This window comes from Giraffa tippelskirchi, chromosome 3 (assembly GCF_054371585.1).
Source record: "Giraffa tippelskirchi isolate mGirTip1 chromosome 3, T2T-mGirTip1v1.2.pri, whole genome shotgun sequence".
NCBI classification, from domain to species: Eukaryota; Metazoa; Chordata; class Mammalia; order Artiodactyla; family Giraffidae; genus Giraffa; species Giraffa tippelskirchi.
Genome location: NC_137277.1, coordinates 12,022,499 through 12,039,839, shown reverse-complemented (window position 1 = coordinate 12,039,839; position 17,341 = coordinate 12,022,499). Strand labels below are relative to the sequence as shown.

Below are 17,341 nucleotides of genomic sequence, written 5' to 3'. Positions count from 1 at the left end.
GGAAGACAGACTGCACAGCCCTGGGTTCCCAGGCCCGGGGCATTTCTCACAAAACTGAGATGCCCCTACCTCTGAAACAGCCCTACCTTTGGAGGCGAAAGGCTTCCAGGCAGCAGCTCTAGTCTCAGCCGGCCAGAGCCCCTCCAACTCTCCCAGTCCACTTTCTAAAATGTCCAGTGAAAATCTTCAAATCCAGGGTTAACCTGTGCTGTCAGCAATTTGGTTTATTGGGCAAGGGCTTTCAGAGGCTCTGGCAGGCCAGAAGGGCTAGTAATACTGTCTTGACTCTTGGATTTTCCAACCTTGATTTTGATTCGTGAACTCAGACCCTAAGTGCCAGGTTGGACAGGCGCCCTGCCAACAGCCAGGACTTTGTTCTGGTTCCTCCCCTGATGAAGGCTAACATGAGGTGGCACCTGTAGGGCCTGCATGACGTGTTTCTCGGGTCCCAAGTCTAACCTGATCCTCCTGGTTCCACCCCAAACCCGTCTGTACAGCTCAGTGCTCCTGAGCCTGGCCTCCCCCGCCCTTATGAGCCAGCACCTGTAACCCTCTCCACTCCCTCCTGTCCATGGCCCTCAGTGATCCCCAAGCTTTTGTCTCCTCAGCCATCCCCCTCAGGGACCCTTCTACTGAGGAGCGTGGTGATGGGCACCAGGTCAGCGCCTTTCACGTGACTACGCACCACTTATTGCAGCTTACTAGAGGAGAAGGCAATGGCACCCCACTCCAGTACTCTTGCCTGGAAAATCCCATGGACGGAGGAGCCTGGTGGGCTACAGTCCATGGGGTCGCTAAGAGTCGGACGACTGAGCGACTTCACTTTCACTTTTCCCTTTCATGCACTGGAGAAGGAAACGGCAACCCACTCCAGTGTTCTTGCCTGGAGAATCCCAGGGATGGCGGAGCCTGGTGGGCTGCCGTCTATGGGGTCGCACAGAGTCGGACACGACTGAAGCGACTTAGCAGTAGCTTAGCAGAATCTTCACACCCAGCACTGTCATGCTTTACAATCCAAGTCCACTTCAGTCTACCACAGCCTCACTCACCACTGTACCTGGTTCCTATGTCCCATCTGTGTCCCAGCTCACCTGTGTGCAAGCGTTTGTGGCCCATAGCACAGCCCTCGGCCCCCTGCTGCTGCTCCACAGTAGAAATCTGCAAGTAAAGAGGATTCCTGGGTGTTCATGAGCTTGCTGTTAACTCTCAATACCTCCAGTTGTGTTGAAAAGGAGTAGTTTTATTTTGAGAAGGCTTTTTTTCCCCCCACACCTTGTGGTACGCAGAATCTTAGTTCCCTGAACAGAAATCGAATCTGTGTCCCCTGCAGTGGAAGCCTGGTCTTAGCCTCTGGATCACCAGGGAAGTCCAGAGAACTCTTTTTTTTTTTTTTTTTTGGAGGGGGATATGCATTTATTTTTAATTAAAAAAAAATTTCCTCCCAAAATTGAGGGCCATGACTCATTCTGTCAACTCTCACACGTGTAGTTGTCTGGACCTGGGGAGGAGGACCCACAACCTTCTCAGGATGTTTCCTGTCCTCCTTCCACAGGGGACATCAGCCTCCAAACCAAGGTCAGCCTGAGGTGTCTGTGTTTCTTCCAACTTCAAGGGCCAAAGCCAGAGAGAGCTCCTCCTAACAAAATGAGGACCTTCAAATCCTTGAGAGGGTGTCTGAGTTGCCACATGGCCCTTCTGGACAGCAGGGGTGGCCACTCCAGGGTCACCACAGCTGGCACATCTGGGTCACCTCCTTCAGAGCCTTCACCCCCTCCATGCTCTTGTCCCTCATGGCCAGGGCGAGAACTGCTCTGTTTCCAGCTTCTTGAGACACAAATGCCACCAAGTTCTTTGCGAAGACATGGATGTGAGGCTCATCCTTCCCGAGGACTTTAGTGGTCAGCACAGGCTTGCCGATGTCATTGGTCACACTGCTGGGCTCCAGGGAGACCAGGGTACCCACCTTCCCCAACTGGGTCACCACCACCAGGATGTGACTGCTAAACGCTGTGCAGACCACCTGGGTGAGGACTCCACACACCACTGCAGTCTTCTGTTTGGCTATCACCAATGGTTTACCTTCCATAGCTGAGTCTGACCTCAATGGCACCCAGCCACCCACCATGCCGCCCGCGCTCACCGCGCCCAGAGAACTCTTGAGAGTAGTCTTTATCAAAACATTTGATCACTGTTGTTGAACCAGTGACACCTTCTTTGGGTGTGAGAGACCCCTGGAGGTTATCCTGAGCCGACTGTGCTGGGTTCAGAGGTGCCAGAGCTACAGGTACCAGGTGGATAGGCTCTGCCCTCCAAGGACACACTCAGTTCAGGGCACTGGCATGAGAGTGACCATGGCTTCATCACCTCTTCCTAGAGTTGCACTTCAAAGGCCTGTGAGTAGCCTTAGGAAAAAGACACTAGCCCTCCCCTCAGGGCCAAGGCCTGCTGCTGCTAAGTCGCTTCAGTCGTGTCCGACTCTGTGCAACCCCATAGACGGCAGCCCACCGGGCTCCCCCGTCCCTGGAATTCTCCAGGCAAGTATACTGGAGTGGGTTGCCATTTCCTTCTCCAATGCATCAAAGTGAAAAGTGAAAGTGAAGTCGCTCAGTCGTGTCGGACTCCTAGCAACCCCACAGACTGCAGCCTACTAGGCTCCTTCGTCCACGGGATTTTCCAGGCAAGAGTACTGGAGTGGGTTGCCACGAGTTGCACTTGAAAGGCCTGTGAGTGGCCTTAGGAAAAAGACACTAGCCCTCCCCTCAGGGCCAAGGCCTGCAGAGGTGTACAATGAACCTGGCCTATGTTCTGGGGGACAGGATGCACCCCTGCACCTCACCCAGCTATTTACCAACCCCAGAAACTGGAGACCTAGGGCTATCGCCATACCTGGCCTCCTTCCCACTTTTTGGGAACCCTGCTTCCCTGCTCCTGCACAGGTCAGTGCACGTGTTGATTCATGATGGGTGACTGTGCTTTTGAGAAGGTACATCAATGCAGACAGAGCATGAAAGTTATCATGCCCCTGCCCACACCAGAGCCCTGGTGAGCCCCTGGTCCTCACAGAAGGATGACTTGGCTGTGTCCACCTGGGCTGCAGAATAGTGGCCCTGTCATCACCTGCATCAAGGTGTGTCCCAATTGCCCTTGGTTTTGACCAGGGAGTTCAAATTGAACCACAGTGAGGCTCGACTATCGCAGCAGCTCAGATCCTTGCTGTTCTGCATCTGGTCTGTTCTTCCCTTGGTCCCAGTAGTCACAACCATTTAGCGTATGCTATGAGGCCAAGCTCCCTCCAAACCGTCACCAAGTATGTCTTCATTCTGTTAGCTGAAAAAACTATAAAGTCCCCAAATTTAGGTATCTAAACTCAGATTCCATGAGTGCCTCTGAAATCGAGATGTGGTACAAATATTCCTTGTCTCAGGCCCCAAATTGTGGTCTGTAGAACAGTCATGGCTATCACAAAAATGTGGGAAGACTGGGCAAGAGACATGAGGCAGTTCCCACCGGTTCCCAGAGAGCAGAGCAGGCCTGTGATGCTTATTATGAAGCCTTGCCTGCTGCTCAGTGGGCCAGCACCCAGGTCAGAACACGGAAGTGGGGTGGAGGTTGCAGACACATATTCATAGCCTTTTGTTTTGGGAGGCCCAGCTCCCGTAAAGTACCCACCAGGAGGTACAACCACTTCCTCCTGACTCTAGCTCTACTGGCACTGGGGGAGGGGCACAGAGAACCTGGTCTTGACCTTCCGAAATTCATCTTCTAGAAGGAATACTGCAAAAGATATGAGAACACATGCCCTCAGGAGCAAGCTGTCAACAAATGCAAAGTCTCTAAAGTACAAAAGCATACTTTTTCTGTTTTACCATTTTTTTTTTATGTTTTACCATTTTTTTTTTTGTTTGACCATTTTTAAAACCAAGATGTTACTATAGCCAACGTGTACATTTAATGTAGCAGTGTCTCCCTCCAGCCAAGTTATTAAGTCGATGATGAGTCTTAGTGGGGGTGGCATTTCACAACCGAGGAAGTGAACACAAATGGAGAAGAGAGTCGACGGGGTTGGGGGTTGGGCTTTGAGTCTTTGAGGGCAAGCCGCTGCTCCGTCCGGAATTGCGCCGTCGGACAGAAGCTAACATTCCGGCCACGCATATTATTTTAAACGCTCTGAAGTCACGTTAAAGGACAAGAAATCTGAAATTTTAATACTGTCACTTAACCCAACAAAATATTCCAACGTATCCATACAAAAAGTCATCAAGGGAATATCGTACACTCCTCTTCCATCCTCAATCTGTGTGTTCACTGTGTGTTACACTCACTCCGGGTCACACTGCCCGGTCGCATTGTAAAGCTCGGTGATGGTGGCCGCTAGCCAACCCCGCGGCGGACGGCTCAGGTTTACCCGGTCGCCTAAAAGCTTCCCGGAGGCCGCTTCGTGGGAGGCAGCCGGTAGGAAGGAACGGAGGTGCTCACAGTGGACGGTGCCGGACCGGAGCCTCTCACCAGGCGAGTGGCCCCATTCCGGGCACAGCTCCGGCGGGCCTTGCTGGCTCCTCCATCGCATTCCGCCTGGGGCCGTCCCTGGCCCCCCGCGCGCTGCCCCTGCGCCTCGCTCCGCCACCACCAAGTAGCAGGCCCTGGCCACTCACGGAGGCCACCCGGGCAACGCCCGCACGAGGGACCAGCCGCCACGGCAGGCGCCGCACGGGCCTCACGCGCGCCGGAAGCGCGTCAGCCCAGCTTCCGGCCTGCAGAGCCGGGGGCGGTGTCAGGTGGGGATACGCGGTCCAGTCAGAAAGCAACACGAGGGGTTTCGGAGGCGCAAGCGTGGCTCCGCCCCTCAGCTGAGAACTCCTCCCCACTGCCACGTTCGACAAAGGAGCGCGCGGGGAGCGCGCATGTCTTGGCCAATCAGGAGCCGCAGAACCCGGGTCCCCGAAGGTAGCAGCCATTCCAGGACCGGGGAAGGTGTATGAGAAAACCACCAGTCACAAGTCGAAAGAGAGAAAGTTCTCCGCCAGGAACCAATGAGAGGCCGGGAGAGAGTGCGAGCGCGAGCTCCTCGACCAATCCCGAGCGAGGGCGAGGGAGGTGCCTGTAGCAATTCCGAATCCGGGGCCGTGACTTGTGTGGGCCCCCAATGCAAGTTCAGCGGAGGCGGGCCCCGGAACCCCCAGGCCAATCGGAGGCGGGCACGGGCGGGCGCGCGCGCGCGGCGGCCGGAGTTATAAGAGCGGGACGGGGGCCGCGCGCTCTCGTGGCCTGCTGTCCTGGCGGCGCCAACTGAAGCGCCGCGCCCGTGCCGACATGCTGCGCCGCGCTCTGCTCTGCCTGACCCTGACCGCGCTATTCCCCGCGGATGCCGGCGCCCCCGACGAGGAGGACCACGTCCTGGTGCTCCATAAGGGCAACTTCGACGAGGCGCTGGCGGCCCACAAGTACCTGCTGGTGGAGTTCTGTGAGTGCCTCCAGCTCGTCCATCCTCCCGGGCCGGGCCTCTCTGCCACTCGCGGGATGGAAACGAAGCAGGGACAGAGGAGGGGGCAGGGGCACCGGGGTGGACTTGGGGACGGAGTGGGACTGAAGGATGGGGGACCTGGGCGCCCTTCCCCGCATTTCCTTCCCCGGCCCCGCCAGAGATGGGTTGGAGTCTAAAGGGGTGTCAGCGGGCCACCCCAAGATGCGCTGACTTCTATCCCCTGGAAAGGCCCATCTGTAAGCAGAAACATTTCACAGACCTGCTGTCAGCATCCCTACGCTGCCCGCGTCCTGGGGGCATCCCTCTCGCCCATCTGGACCTTGATGATGACCGAGGGCAGACATCCTGGATGTGCCTTTGTGCCTGATGTCCACATAGCAGGATCTCTCTGTTAGCCTAAGAAAAGTAGGGTCGACTCTGAACTACAACAAATAGGAAGGACTATGCAGGGGGTAGCCTCCGAATTGCTCATCTGGACCAGTTCCCGGAGAGCACTGCCCCTGCCCACACCACCATTCACCAGGGACAGCTGTCTTCTGATGAACAGTGTTGTCCACCAGAATCCAAAACCTTTGTGTTCATAAGTGTATGACCCCTGACTATCTCAGGTGGAAATCTTAGGCCCAACACAGCCACCAACCTGAGTTGAGAGAGAATCTAAAGAACTTGTGTTAGATGTGAGTCTCTGGCTGGTGTGCACAGGTGTGTGTTTCAGTTATGACTGGTCACTAAATATACAGCAGCCATGGCTTTAGCTTCTTAACTTCTCTGGTTCCGAAAGGGAAATTCTAGGACCTGACTGCGTTAACTGCCTGTAGGTAGTAGGAAGTTATTAACCATTGAAGATGAGGGAGAGTAGGAACCAGTGGTTTGTCTTTCGTTCGCCCTATTTGATATTGCCCGAGAGTATCCACACCCCCTGCATTCATAGGGGTTATCCTGGTGCAGAAATAAAGATTTCACGGAGGGAGGTACCAAAAGAGAAGGGAAGGGAGGCGGTGGAGTGGGTCGATGCTGCTTTCTAGGTCTTGCTTTCTCTCCCAGACGCCCCGTGGTGTGGCCACTGCAAGGCTCTGGCCCCGGAGTATGCCAAAGCAGCTGGGAAGCTGAAGGCAGAAGGTTCCGAGATCAGACTGGCCAAGGTGGATGCCACTGAAGAGTCTGACCTGGCCCAGCAGTATGGTGTCCGAGGCTACCCCACCATCAAGTTCTTCAAGAATGGAGACACAGCATCCCCCAAAGAATACACAGGTGGGAGTGGGGCGCTGTCGTTTCCTTGCCAGTAGACAGGTTCTTGGAAGATAACAGGCTTGGAGGAGAACCTGTTCTCAGACTGGGTTCTAGGGTCTAGTTCAGCTTTTCAGGGTTGTGTGAGGAACGTTCTCTCAAGTGGAGAGGGTCATCCCACGAGGTGGCTAGCAGGCTGAAGCTTGTCCTTGACCAGTGTGGGGATGGGGGGAGGTTGAGCAAATGGAACAACACGTTTCAGCCTTTGCTCACTCTCTTGTGTGCCTGCCACCAGGGCAAGTGTGAGGGCCTTTCACAGAGGAGGGGCAAACAGAGATCAGCGGGTACCAAGCTGGGGCTTGTGGCGATTGTGGTAGAGCTCAAATCCAAGCCTAGCTGCACTGGCCCCTCCCTCAGTTGCTGCTCAGCCGCCTCCCCTATGTAGCCCAGTCGGTACCGGTGACAAAAGGGGAATCTTTGTCTATGAAACCGGTTCCGTGGCTTATCCGCCCAAATTCTTTAGAGCAGCTCGTCTTGTTCATTCTGACATCAGCTCTGATCTCAGTAGGCTGCTGTCTGTTGCTCCCACTTTTACTTATGTTCACTTTTGGAATGGGAGTGCCATATGCAGAGTTACCACAATCCTGTCACTAACACTGAGGTCTTGTAGATGAGAAAACCCTTTCTGATTCCCTCTGTAAGTAATAGCACAGCTTTTGTTAACTCTAGGCAGAGTCCTTCTAAACGTGAGATTTGGCAACCCCATTTCAGGTCAGACTGTATAGTCACACAAGGGGATAAAGGGCATCTAGTCTCAGTCTTGGGAGGAGCAGTTTTTTTCCTTCTCGTTTTATCTGCTGTGGTGGTGTGCGTGGGCTGATCTCTTCCTCCTGCCAGTCCAGGAGGTGTGTAGGGTGAGGACACCTGACCAGTCTGGGTGCATGAGGCAGTAGAGCCCAGCCTGCTTTTTCAGGGGAAAGGTGGTCTCGAGGCTGTCTTGCTAAGCAGCCCTTTCTTCCAGTCCTACCACATCGCTAATTAAGACGAAGCCTAGTGTGAGACCACTGCAGGGAAAGTACGCGTGTGTTTAGTGAACTTAAATATCAAGGAAAATTTACAAGATGCAAAAGTGTTAGAGAAAAAAAAGGTGATTTATGATCTGTTACCCAGAGGTCACTGCTGCCTTTCCCTTCTTTAAACACAACCACAGTCTCCTATATACACATACAAGCCTTTTTAACCCTGGAGTTTGGGTAGGTACATAGACAAGATGCCTTTCCTATGGCAAGGTGATGTTTTGCTCTGGTTTTGGCAGAGAGCTTGGATAAGGATAGGTGGGGAGGGTGGGTGCATCCCTGATATCAAGTGGACCCTGCCTTGTGTTTGGGCGCAGCCGGCCGAGAAGCCGATGATATCGTGAACTGGCTGAAGAAGCGCACAGGCCCCGCCGCCAGTACGCTGTCTGACGGGGCTGCTGCGGAGGCCTTGGTGGAGTCCAGCGAGGTGGCTGTCATCGGCTTCTTCAAGGTAGAGGCTCTTTAACTTCACCCTGGGTCTTCCTCCCACCTGCCGTGGCCTGGGCACTGTGGTCTCCACCACTGCTGACCAGGGCAGGGGTCCTCAGTGTTGGGACGGTGACCACCTCTGCTGCTGCTTTCCAGGACGTGGAGTCGGACTCCGCAAAGCAGTTCTTGCTGGCAGCAGAGGCCATTGATGACATCCCCTTCGGGATCACATCTAACAGTGACGTGTTCTCCAAATACCAGCTGGATAAGGATGGGGTTGTCCTCTTTAAGAAGGTGAGTGCTCCACTCCCCCCCACCCCCTTCTCCCGCGGTGGGGAGTTGAAGTTCCGGGCTAGTGTCGCCTTTGAGGACCTTGCCCAGGCGGTGCTGGCTGCTGGACTGCGGCCCACCTGTTATCAGGGCCCGTTTTGCAACGTCAGGTAGTAGGAGCCTCTTAGACCGTGGCCTTCAGCCCTTCAGCTGTGGGCCCTATGTCCAGCTTCTGTGTTGGCCCCATTGTGGTGTTTTATGCAAGCCAAGTAGCTTCAGAGAATTGGCTTTTTAAAGGAAAGCTGTGGTGAGACATACGTGATAAAGTTTAGCATTTTAACCACTTTTAAGTTTTCAGTGGCATTAATTACGTTTGTGGTATCGTGCAGCTGTCACTTCTGTTTGTTTCCACGGTGGGGTATTAGTGGCACGTGTTCCCACTCTGTTGGCAGAGCTGGGCTCCTTTGGGCTCCTGCAGGCTCCCCTGGCCCCATGTCAGTTATGCTTGGTCATGAAGGGGCCATGTGTCTCTTGATTTCTCTGCACTCTTGCTAGGACACAGCTGGAATTGGTGTGTGTGCACAGCAGTTGATGGGTGATTGGGGTCTGTTTTTTTCTCTTAGCCACCAGATGGTGGGCATGGGGCTGGCTGAGCACGCATGCTCTTGGGACACAGCTGTCCCTGGATTGGGTACAAAGTGGAGGAGGAGGGAAGGCTATGATGGGGGGACCTGGGGCTGGAGGTACATCTTCAGGGAGAGGGGCTAGGCCTTGGACTTCTGTCCTGTTTTGTTCCCAGGGTTAGAAGGTAGTTGTAGCGTTACAGCCAAGTTTTAAACTGAGTGATCAGAAAGGACACAGTGTTTGGGGGGCCCGGTGCCCCCACTGTGTGCACTCCTGGGTGGGGCACTGCTTGAGCCTCTAGCACCTGGGGGTAGGGAGGGCAGCCCTCCCAGGTGCACTGGGTTCTGGGGTAGCTTGCTTTCAGCTATTTCTGAAGTCCCTTCCCTCTTCCTCAAAACAAGAGGTATTATACACATTCTCTTTACTCAGTAGCCATCCTTACCACGTGCCTTAAAGGGAACAGAATTGCTAAATTAGTAAATTGTCTTCCCAGAGGTACCCAGGAAACTGTTATTAACAGCTGATTAGGAGAAGACCCAGCCAAGTTGGATGGAGTTGAGTAGAATGAAGGTCCTGGGGGCCTTGAATAGAAAGTCTTGGGTGTGCCCTGCAGTTCTGGCTGAAGGACGGGGAGATTCAGGCCTGTGGCGCTTGCAAACCCCTTTTCATCAGCTTGATCCACACGATTACCCTTGAGATCTGGAGTGGCACTTGTCTCACTGGATTGATGATGGTTCTGGTGATCACATGTCCTTGAAGGTTAGAAGGATGGTTCTTTGTTCTACAAAGACTGTAGTCGTGGTTGCTCATCTCTTCTCGGCCTCAAGTCTCTGGTATCTGTGTGGGGAGACGGGGAACAGTGAGGGGGCCTTCCCTCTTGCACTTGCGGGCTTCCGACAGCCATGCTGGAATGTCATGCTACCTTGGGCAGTTGTGAGCAGGAGCCTGGCAGAGCCCATGGGCTTTATGCTGAGGAGTCAGTTGGGGTCACGACTACAGTCAGGCAGACAGCTCTAGGGATGAGAGGAAGAAGGTTCAGATTGCTCTCTGGCCCATTGTCCCCATTCTCCGCCTTTACTTGTTCCGCTTCCTTCAGGCTGTTTGCCTAGTTCCTCAGTGTGAGCAGGGTCTTCTGTGTGGGCAACCTTGAGAGATGGGACTCCCAAGAATGGCCAGCTGCCATTTGCAACTCTGAATCTGAGTCCCAGCTTGGGTCTGCTTGGACCACTGGTTTGAGAGCTGATCGTCGTGTGTCTTTGGTGTTTACTTTGTTTTTCTCTTTCATCTTTGCAGCCAGGGGCTTAAGAGTGGGGGTGGGGCCTTATTTTTGTGGCACTCTCATTGCATCCTGGTGGGCTGGCTTCTGCCCAAGGGCCCAAGACCTCCTGCGGCTGTCCCCAGATAAACAAGGGCTGTTTGTTTTTCACCAAAGCAGGCACTGAACACAGTGTAACGTGGCACCATTACCTTGACCAAGGTTGTGTCCCAATAGAGACACGGTGGTTTTGGAGGAGCTGGGATGGCTGTCTGTTCGCCTCTTTAACGGGAGATCTGCTTTATGCCTGATGGAGCCTGGCCATGGCCAGCCTCTTGCCTCCATGTCCTTCTTGTCTCTCTGCACCTTCCCGTCACAGGTGTGGGGAAGGCAGAGCCAGCTTCAGCTCTGTATAATTGGGGTGGGAATGGGAAGTGGCTAGTGACTTTGGGAAAACGCAGAGGGAAATGACCAGGCAGGGAAGGTGAGTGGTTTTTCTCCGTAGGTCCCATCTGAGTTCACACAGGTGATGGGAGGCTCGCTGACCAGCCGCACAGGCTGAGGCACCGCTCGGCCTCCTCACAGGGAGCTGTGTCTGCCCTTCCCATCCGGAGCTGGGGCCACACCTCTCAGCTCTGTGGCTGCAGCCTTCGCCTTTCGTGGCTCCAGGACTTTGAAACTTTTTTTAATAGGTTACTGAAGTTCCCAAAGGCCTTTTTTGTGTGTGTGGAATACCTAGCCATTTTTATTGCATTAGACATGTTAGAACTGAGAAATTTAAAAAAAACCCGTTCATTCTAAAATAACAATAATAAATATTACATGTTATCAAAAAAGACATTTTGGGGGGGAATTCCCTGATGGTCCAATGGTTAGGAATCCACCAGGGATTCAACCCCTGGTCGGGGAACTAAGATCCCACAAGCTGCGTGGTGTGGCCAAAAAAAAAATTAACATTTTTGTGAAAATTATAATTTCGCAGATAATGTTTTCGTGGTCAGAGTGGTGTTTTAGATGTCTGCCGGTCTCTAATGTCTGTCCGAACAGAAGACAGCTGGGTTCTCCTGTTTGCCTTCAGTCTGACGCAATGTCACACGCCGTACTGCATACTCTAGGGGGGAATGCATGACAGGGCACCTGCCGTCTGAGCGTGGTTGTGAAAACCAGTCTGACCTTGTGGCCGCCCTGGAAGGGCCTTGGGTCCACAGGGGTGAAGCCTACATTTGGAGAGCCGCAGTTTCAGGGACTTGGCAATGAGGGAGTCCCCTGGCACCACACCACACCCAGGACGTGGGGGTCTTGTGGCTTGTCGAGAACGTGCCGGGGCAGGGTCTCGGCCAGCTGCTGCAGTCTCAGCCTGCTGGAGGCTGCCTGCTGGTGTTCGTGGGGAGCCTTGGTGCACTCCTGGTGACCTCAGTGACCTGTTGCCTAGTGCCCAGAGGATGTGTCTGGCAGCCATCACCTGGTTTTTGCTTCGGATGGAGACATGTGGGTCCTGCTCCCACCCCCACCACTGCTGTCACAACCCAGACAGGAAAATGAGGCTGTAGACTGCCTTCCTGGCCATGGTCAGCCGGCCAGGGCCACAGGGGGCTTTGTGGAGAGCCTTGGCACCCACGCCTTTCTCTGTCCACAGTTTGACGAAGGCCGGAACAACTTTGAGGGGGAGGTCACCAAGGAGAAGCTTCTGGACTTCATCAAGCACAACCAGTTGCCCCTGGTCATCGAGTTCACCGAGCAGGTGTGTCTCTGTTGCTGGTGTTGCCCTGGTTGGGGGGATCCTGACTTTTGGTCCTGGGGACCCTGACTTACAGAGACCAGGTGTGTGGTGGCCTTGGGGCCATGGAGAGAATAGCCTGTGTCGATAGCTTGGTTAGTGTCTCAGACCAAGTAACCTGTGTTTCCAACGCAGACAGCCCCGAAGATCTTTGGAGGGGAAATCAAGACTCACATCCTGCTGTTCCTGCCGAAAAGCGTGTCTGACTACGAGGGCAAGCTGAGCAACTTCAAAAAAGCGGCTGAGAGCTTCAAGGGCAAGGTGCGTGCTCCCTGTGGCCTATGAGCGACTTGGCACCCCCCTGGTCCAAGGCTGATTGGAGGGTTCCTCCTGCCTCGGGACAGCCTGTTTTAGTGTGGGGTCCCGGTTATTGGGGAGTGGACAGCAGGGAAGTTTAGGGAGCCCTCACTGTGCAGTGCCGTCAACGTGCCTTTTCTCTCCCAAGATCCTGTTTATCTTCATCGACAGCGACCACACTGACAACCAGCGCATCCTGGAGTTCTTCGGCCTGAAGAAAGAGGAGTGCCCGGCCGTGCGCCTCATCACGCTGGAGGAGGAGATGACCAAATACAAGCCAGAGTCAGATGAGCTGACAGCAGAGAAGATCACCGAGTTCTGCCACCGCTTCCTGGAGGGCAAGATTAAGGTGCGGACCTTGTCTGGGGTAGGGGTGCTGAGGATCCTTGGGGCGCATAGAGCAGCTGGTTGGCAGAGGAGTCCCCAGGCGACTGCACATGTCTGACTCTTCTCTACTCCCCCTCCAGCCCCACCTGATGAGCCAGGAGCTGCCTGATGACTGGGACAAGCAGCCCGTCAAAGTGCTGGTTGGAAAGAACTTTGAAGAGGTCGCTTTCGATGAGAAAAAGAATGTCTTTGTAGAGTTCTGTAAGTGAGGCCCTCCACTCCTCTGGGCTTGGCTGGGGCAGGGCACTTTCCGGCCCAGCGAGACGCAGAACGGCTTTCTTTCAGATGCCCCGTGGTGCGGTCACTGCAAGCAGCTGGCCCCCATCTGGGATAAGCTGGGAGAAACATACAAGGACCACGAGAACATTGTCATCGCCAAGATGGACTCCACGGCCAACGAGGTGGAGGCGGTGAAAGTGCACAGCTTCCCCACACTCAAGTTCTTCCCCGCCAGCGCCGACAGGACGGTGCGCCCACCACTGAGGGGTGTGCGGAGGAGTTGGGGGGCTGTGGGGGGGACCGTGTCTCACATCTCACCCCACCTCCCTGCAGGTCATCGACTACAATGGGGAGCGGACACTGGATGGTTTTAAGAAGTTCCTGGAGAGCGGTGGCCAGGACGGGGCCGGAGATGATGACGTAAGTAGTCATTGGACCTGGCAGGCTGTGGGGCGTGCTGCCACACAGTACTGCACGGCGTGGGGTGTGGGGTTGGAAGGCACCACTGTTGGCTCAGGAATCTTCGCAGGCACATCTAGCATGTTCTCTGTCTGCTGAGGTGCTCTGCCCGGTGTGAGCTCAGTCCTCTCCACATCAGCTGCGGGGAGTGGAGGGGATAGCAGAAGTGCGCCTGGGCCAAGAGGGTGGGGCTGGGTGGGGTGGTGGAGGGAATGTTCCATTCAGGCCACAGAGTCCGCCCAGATGTGCAGGGATGTGGGACGAGGGGCAGACCTGGCTGCAGGGTGCAGTGGGGGCGGGGTGGGGGCAGTGAGGACTGCCAATGCCGCGTGAGCTGCTGTCACCGGCCCCGCGAACTCCAGGACTTGAGGGGTGGACATTACACACTGGTGGCTCCCTGCTCAGTCTTCATACTTGTGCCGTGGATGGAGTAGGTCCAAGCACTCACCTGCTCGACAGCGTGGGGTGAGCTCCCAGAGTACCAGTTCTGCTCCCACCCTGTCTTGTGGGCAGGAGCCCCCATGCCTCGCTGTTGTCCGGAAGCCCACCCCACACATCCACACATCTGCTCATAGAGACCAAAGTTGGCTGCTTGTGTCTGAGCACCAGACTGGTCTCTAGTGTCCTCAGCATGGGCGTGGAGGCCTCAGCAAGCTGGCACGGCCTGGACTTCTCACATCCCTTCCTTTTCATCCTACGTCCCAGGATCTGGAAGATCTCGAAGAAGCAGAAGAGCCTGATTTGGAGGAAGATGATGATCAAAAAGCTGTGAAAGATGAACTGTAACGCAGAGAGCCAGACCTGGGCACCAAACCCGGCACCTCCCAGTGGGCTGCACACCCAGCAGCACAGCCTCCGGACGCCCGCAGACCCTCCCAGCGAGGGAGCGTCGATCGGAAATGCAGGGAACTTTTCTGAAGCCACACTTCACTCTAACACACGTGCAAATCTAAACCCGTCTTCCTTTGCTTTTCAACTTTTGGAAAGGGGTTTATTTCCAGGCCAGCCCAGCCCAGCCCATCTTGGTGGGCCTTTTTTTTTAAATCGTGATGTACTTTTTTTGTACATGGTTTTGTCCAGAGTGCTCGCTAAAATGTTTTGGAATCTCACGCTGGCAATGTCTCTCATTCCTGTTAGGTTTATACTATCACTTTAAAAAAATTCCGTCTGTGGGATTTTTAGACATTTTTGGACGTCAGGGTGTGTGCTCCACCTTGGCCAGGCCTCCCTGGGACTCCTGCCCTCTGTGGGGCAGAACCAGGCAAGGCTGGACGGGTCCCTCACCTCATGCGGTATTGCCATGGTGGAGCGTGGCTCCTGCATCATTTGATTAAACGGAGACTTCCGGTCTCTGTCACAGGGGCCCCCCCAGTGAGCAGAGGGTGCGGCTGGGCCCAGGACAAGCCCAGCAGCTCCCTCCTTCCCCAAGCCAGGGTCCTTATTGCTCTGTGATGTCCAGGGTGGCCTGAGACCTGCGCCAGGCAGAACCAGGACCCTTCGTTTCCAGGCTGGGAGATAGCCAAGGATGCTTGAGCTGAATCACATGTTGACAGTTTTCAGGCATTTCTACCACAATATTGGAATTGGACATATTGGCCAAATAAAGTTAAAATTTTCTGCCTTTTGTCGCCTCTGCCTTACAACTTCTAGGCACGGGGATGGGGGTTGGAATTCCGACATTCTAGGGAGAGGGGGTGAGCTTGGGGCTGCTCTTATTGAGCCATCTCTTTTTTGGAGCATGGCAGACACCCAGAAGCATGTACACATCCCATGGGCACTGTGCGTGGAGCTGACACCGCATGTCACCTAGCACACGTGGCCCGGGTAGGGGGAGGGCTGACTCCCGGCCCTGCTCCTATTCTGTCCGGCTGGCTCACCTGTGATGGGGGTCTGTAGCTTTACCTGCTGTGGGCACCCAATGGTCATAGCATGGATTCTGCCAATGTGCCATGTCAGGACAGCCAGGGGAGCGCAGGTCTGTTGTGCAAGAGTGCCCCCTGCAGTCTAGAATCACTGCAGCTTTGGATGAGAAATCAGGGGCGTTCAGACTTCAAGAAAGCTGTGCTCAGAGACTTCCCTGGTGGTCCAGTGGCTAAGACAAAGACTCCAAGCTCCCAAAACAGGGGCCCTGGGTTTGATCCCTGGGGAGGGAACTACATCCCACAAGCCAGAACTAAGAGATCCTGCATGCTCCAACTAGGATCAGCACAGCTGGAGTTCAGTTCAGTTCAGTCGCTCAGTCGTGGCTGATGGCACCTGAACCTGGACTGGGGACACCTCTCGGGCCTTGGGGTTCTACGAGGGCTCTGAGTGGGACACCCACAGGGGCCAGCAGGGCTCAGGTGGGCATCAGTCCCCAGCCAGGGCACCCCTGCCCAGGGCAGGGTTTCCTGTCTGTTGTTCTGTGCACATGTCTGTAGCCACAGTGGGACACTGATGTCATTCTTGGAGGGAACAGGGGTGGAGATCCAGCCCACTTTGAGAGGTCAAGAACAGCAAATGTGGCTAGGTCTCCAAGGAGCCCAGGCTGTCACTCCACATGCTCCATCAGTCCCTCCAACATGCTGCTTGGAGTAGGAAGTATGCATGCCTTACCCGATTTGCAGCCCCCAGTTCTGATGCTGCTGGGGCCTTGGAGATGGCTGGGGCATGTCTGGCAGACATGACGGTGAGACTTGCTATGAATGTGGTTCCCTCGGTGGTCTCAGTCTGCAGGGAGGTGTGTGTTTGATTTCCCTCATGACCACAGCTACGTTCCAGCCCGAGGCCTGTGTGTCTGCTCTATGCCCTCAAACCCCAGGGCTGCTCCCTTCTCCCACCTGGGCATGTGGTATAAAGCTGGTGTTCAGCAACAACCTGCCGTTACACCTTGGGCAGCAGCAACTAAGCCCTGGCTTGTCCACACACTCTGTCATCCGAGTCCTGCTCCCCAGCTCAGTCCACAGCGGGGCTCCCTTCCCTGGTTCTCAGGTGGCCTGTGCTGGGGCTGTTCCAGGGTCTGTGTGTATTGTGCCTTGGTCCTGCAGACACAGTGAGACATGTATTCGCGAAGTAGTAAGCTTGGGCACTTGGAGGTTCTGTGGGAGATTTCTGGGGAGATGTTAGCCCTGCCCTCCAAAATGGGAGAGAGTTCCTAGAGGCACACGTGTATATTCCAGAGAAGGAGATCCAGGATGGGCTGACAGCAGGGCTGTCTCTAGTCCCAGCTGCGAGGGGTGGGCTATGCCCAGTGATAGACGCTGGTGACCCCGCTGACCAGCTCCGCAGAGCCTGGCCCTTCGCACAGAAAGTTTGGGAGCAGGCACTGCTGCCCAGAGCACGTTGTCATGTCATGTGCTCCTAGGAGGGGGAGTGAGTCACCGATACCTTTCCCCTTTTGCCCAGGCAGCTGATTAGCACATTCCTGGGCCTGGGATTGCTGGGAGGTGGCGGTTGGAGTCCCAGACCGGCAGGACTGGTGGATTAGCAAGGTAACTTTGCGGGCTCTGGGGTAGGCAGTCAGGGCTTAACAGCCTAGGGCGTCCCGATCTCTCTCTTCCTCTCTCCAGGTGGTAGGAAGCAATTGGCCTGGAACCTAAAAAGCAGCTGCTGGGCCTGTGTACTGGACCCTCAAGGTCTGGCTTCGGCATCTGCCAGGAAGCAGCCGAGTGGGCCTGCCCAGACTCCCCTCCAGGCCCCTTGTTTGTTTTCTACTGGAGGCAGACCTCTGTTAGTTGAGTCTCCTAAGACTTTTCAAAGTGCGCGTTTTCCATTAACTATTTCGGTTTGCTTCAGTTCTCCAGAAGGCAGAACATTCAAGCTGTGCAAACCAGGTCACTTGACAAGTTCACACGGGCAGA

At 54.9% G+C, this 17,341-nt stretch overlaps 1 protein-coding gene and 1 pseudogene across 1 annotated transcript; one reads left to right on the top strand and one right to left on the bottom strand.

Annotated features, from left to right (window-relative positions):
* Positions 1-1,723: 1,723 nt before the first annotated feature.
* On the bottom strand, positions 1,724-2,086 carry LOC145541039 (proteasome assembly chaperone 3 pseudogene; annotated as a pseudogene).
* A 3,174-nt stretch (positions 2,087-5,260) lies between these two features.
* Positions 5,261-15,123, top strand: P4HB (prolyl 4-hydroxylase subunit beta). Its single transcript, XM_081576302.1, has 11 exons — positions 5,261-5,461; positions 6,527-6,733; positions 8,103-8,236; positions 8,371-8,508; positions 12,000-12,104; positions 12,276-12,401; positions 12,586-12,786; positions 12,905-13,025; positions 13,110-13,291; positions 13,377-13,463; positions 14,208-15,123. Exons 1-11 carry the CDS (start codon positions 5,311-5,313, stop codon positions 14,286-14,288), a joined length of 1,533 nt encoding a protein of 510 aa, XP_081432428.1. The 5' UTR covers positions 5,261-5,310; the 3' UTR covers positions 14,289-15,123.
* Positions 15,124-17,341: the final 2,218 nt, after the last annotated feature.

Coding starts and splice junctions, on each gene's coding strand:
- P4HB (XM_081576302.1), top strand. CDS start 5,311: ATGCTGCGCCGCGCTCTGCTCTGCCTGACCCTGACCGCGCTATTCCCC. Junction 12,105..12,275: donor TCATCGAGTTCACCGAGCAG/GTGTGTCTCTGT, acceptor TTTCCAACGCAG/ACAGCCCCGAAGATCTTTGG. Junction 13,464..14,207: donor ACGGGGCCGGAGATGATGAC/GTAAGTAGTCAT, acceptor CCTACGTCCCAG/GATCTGGAAGATCTCGAAGA.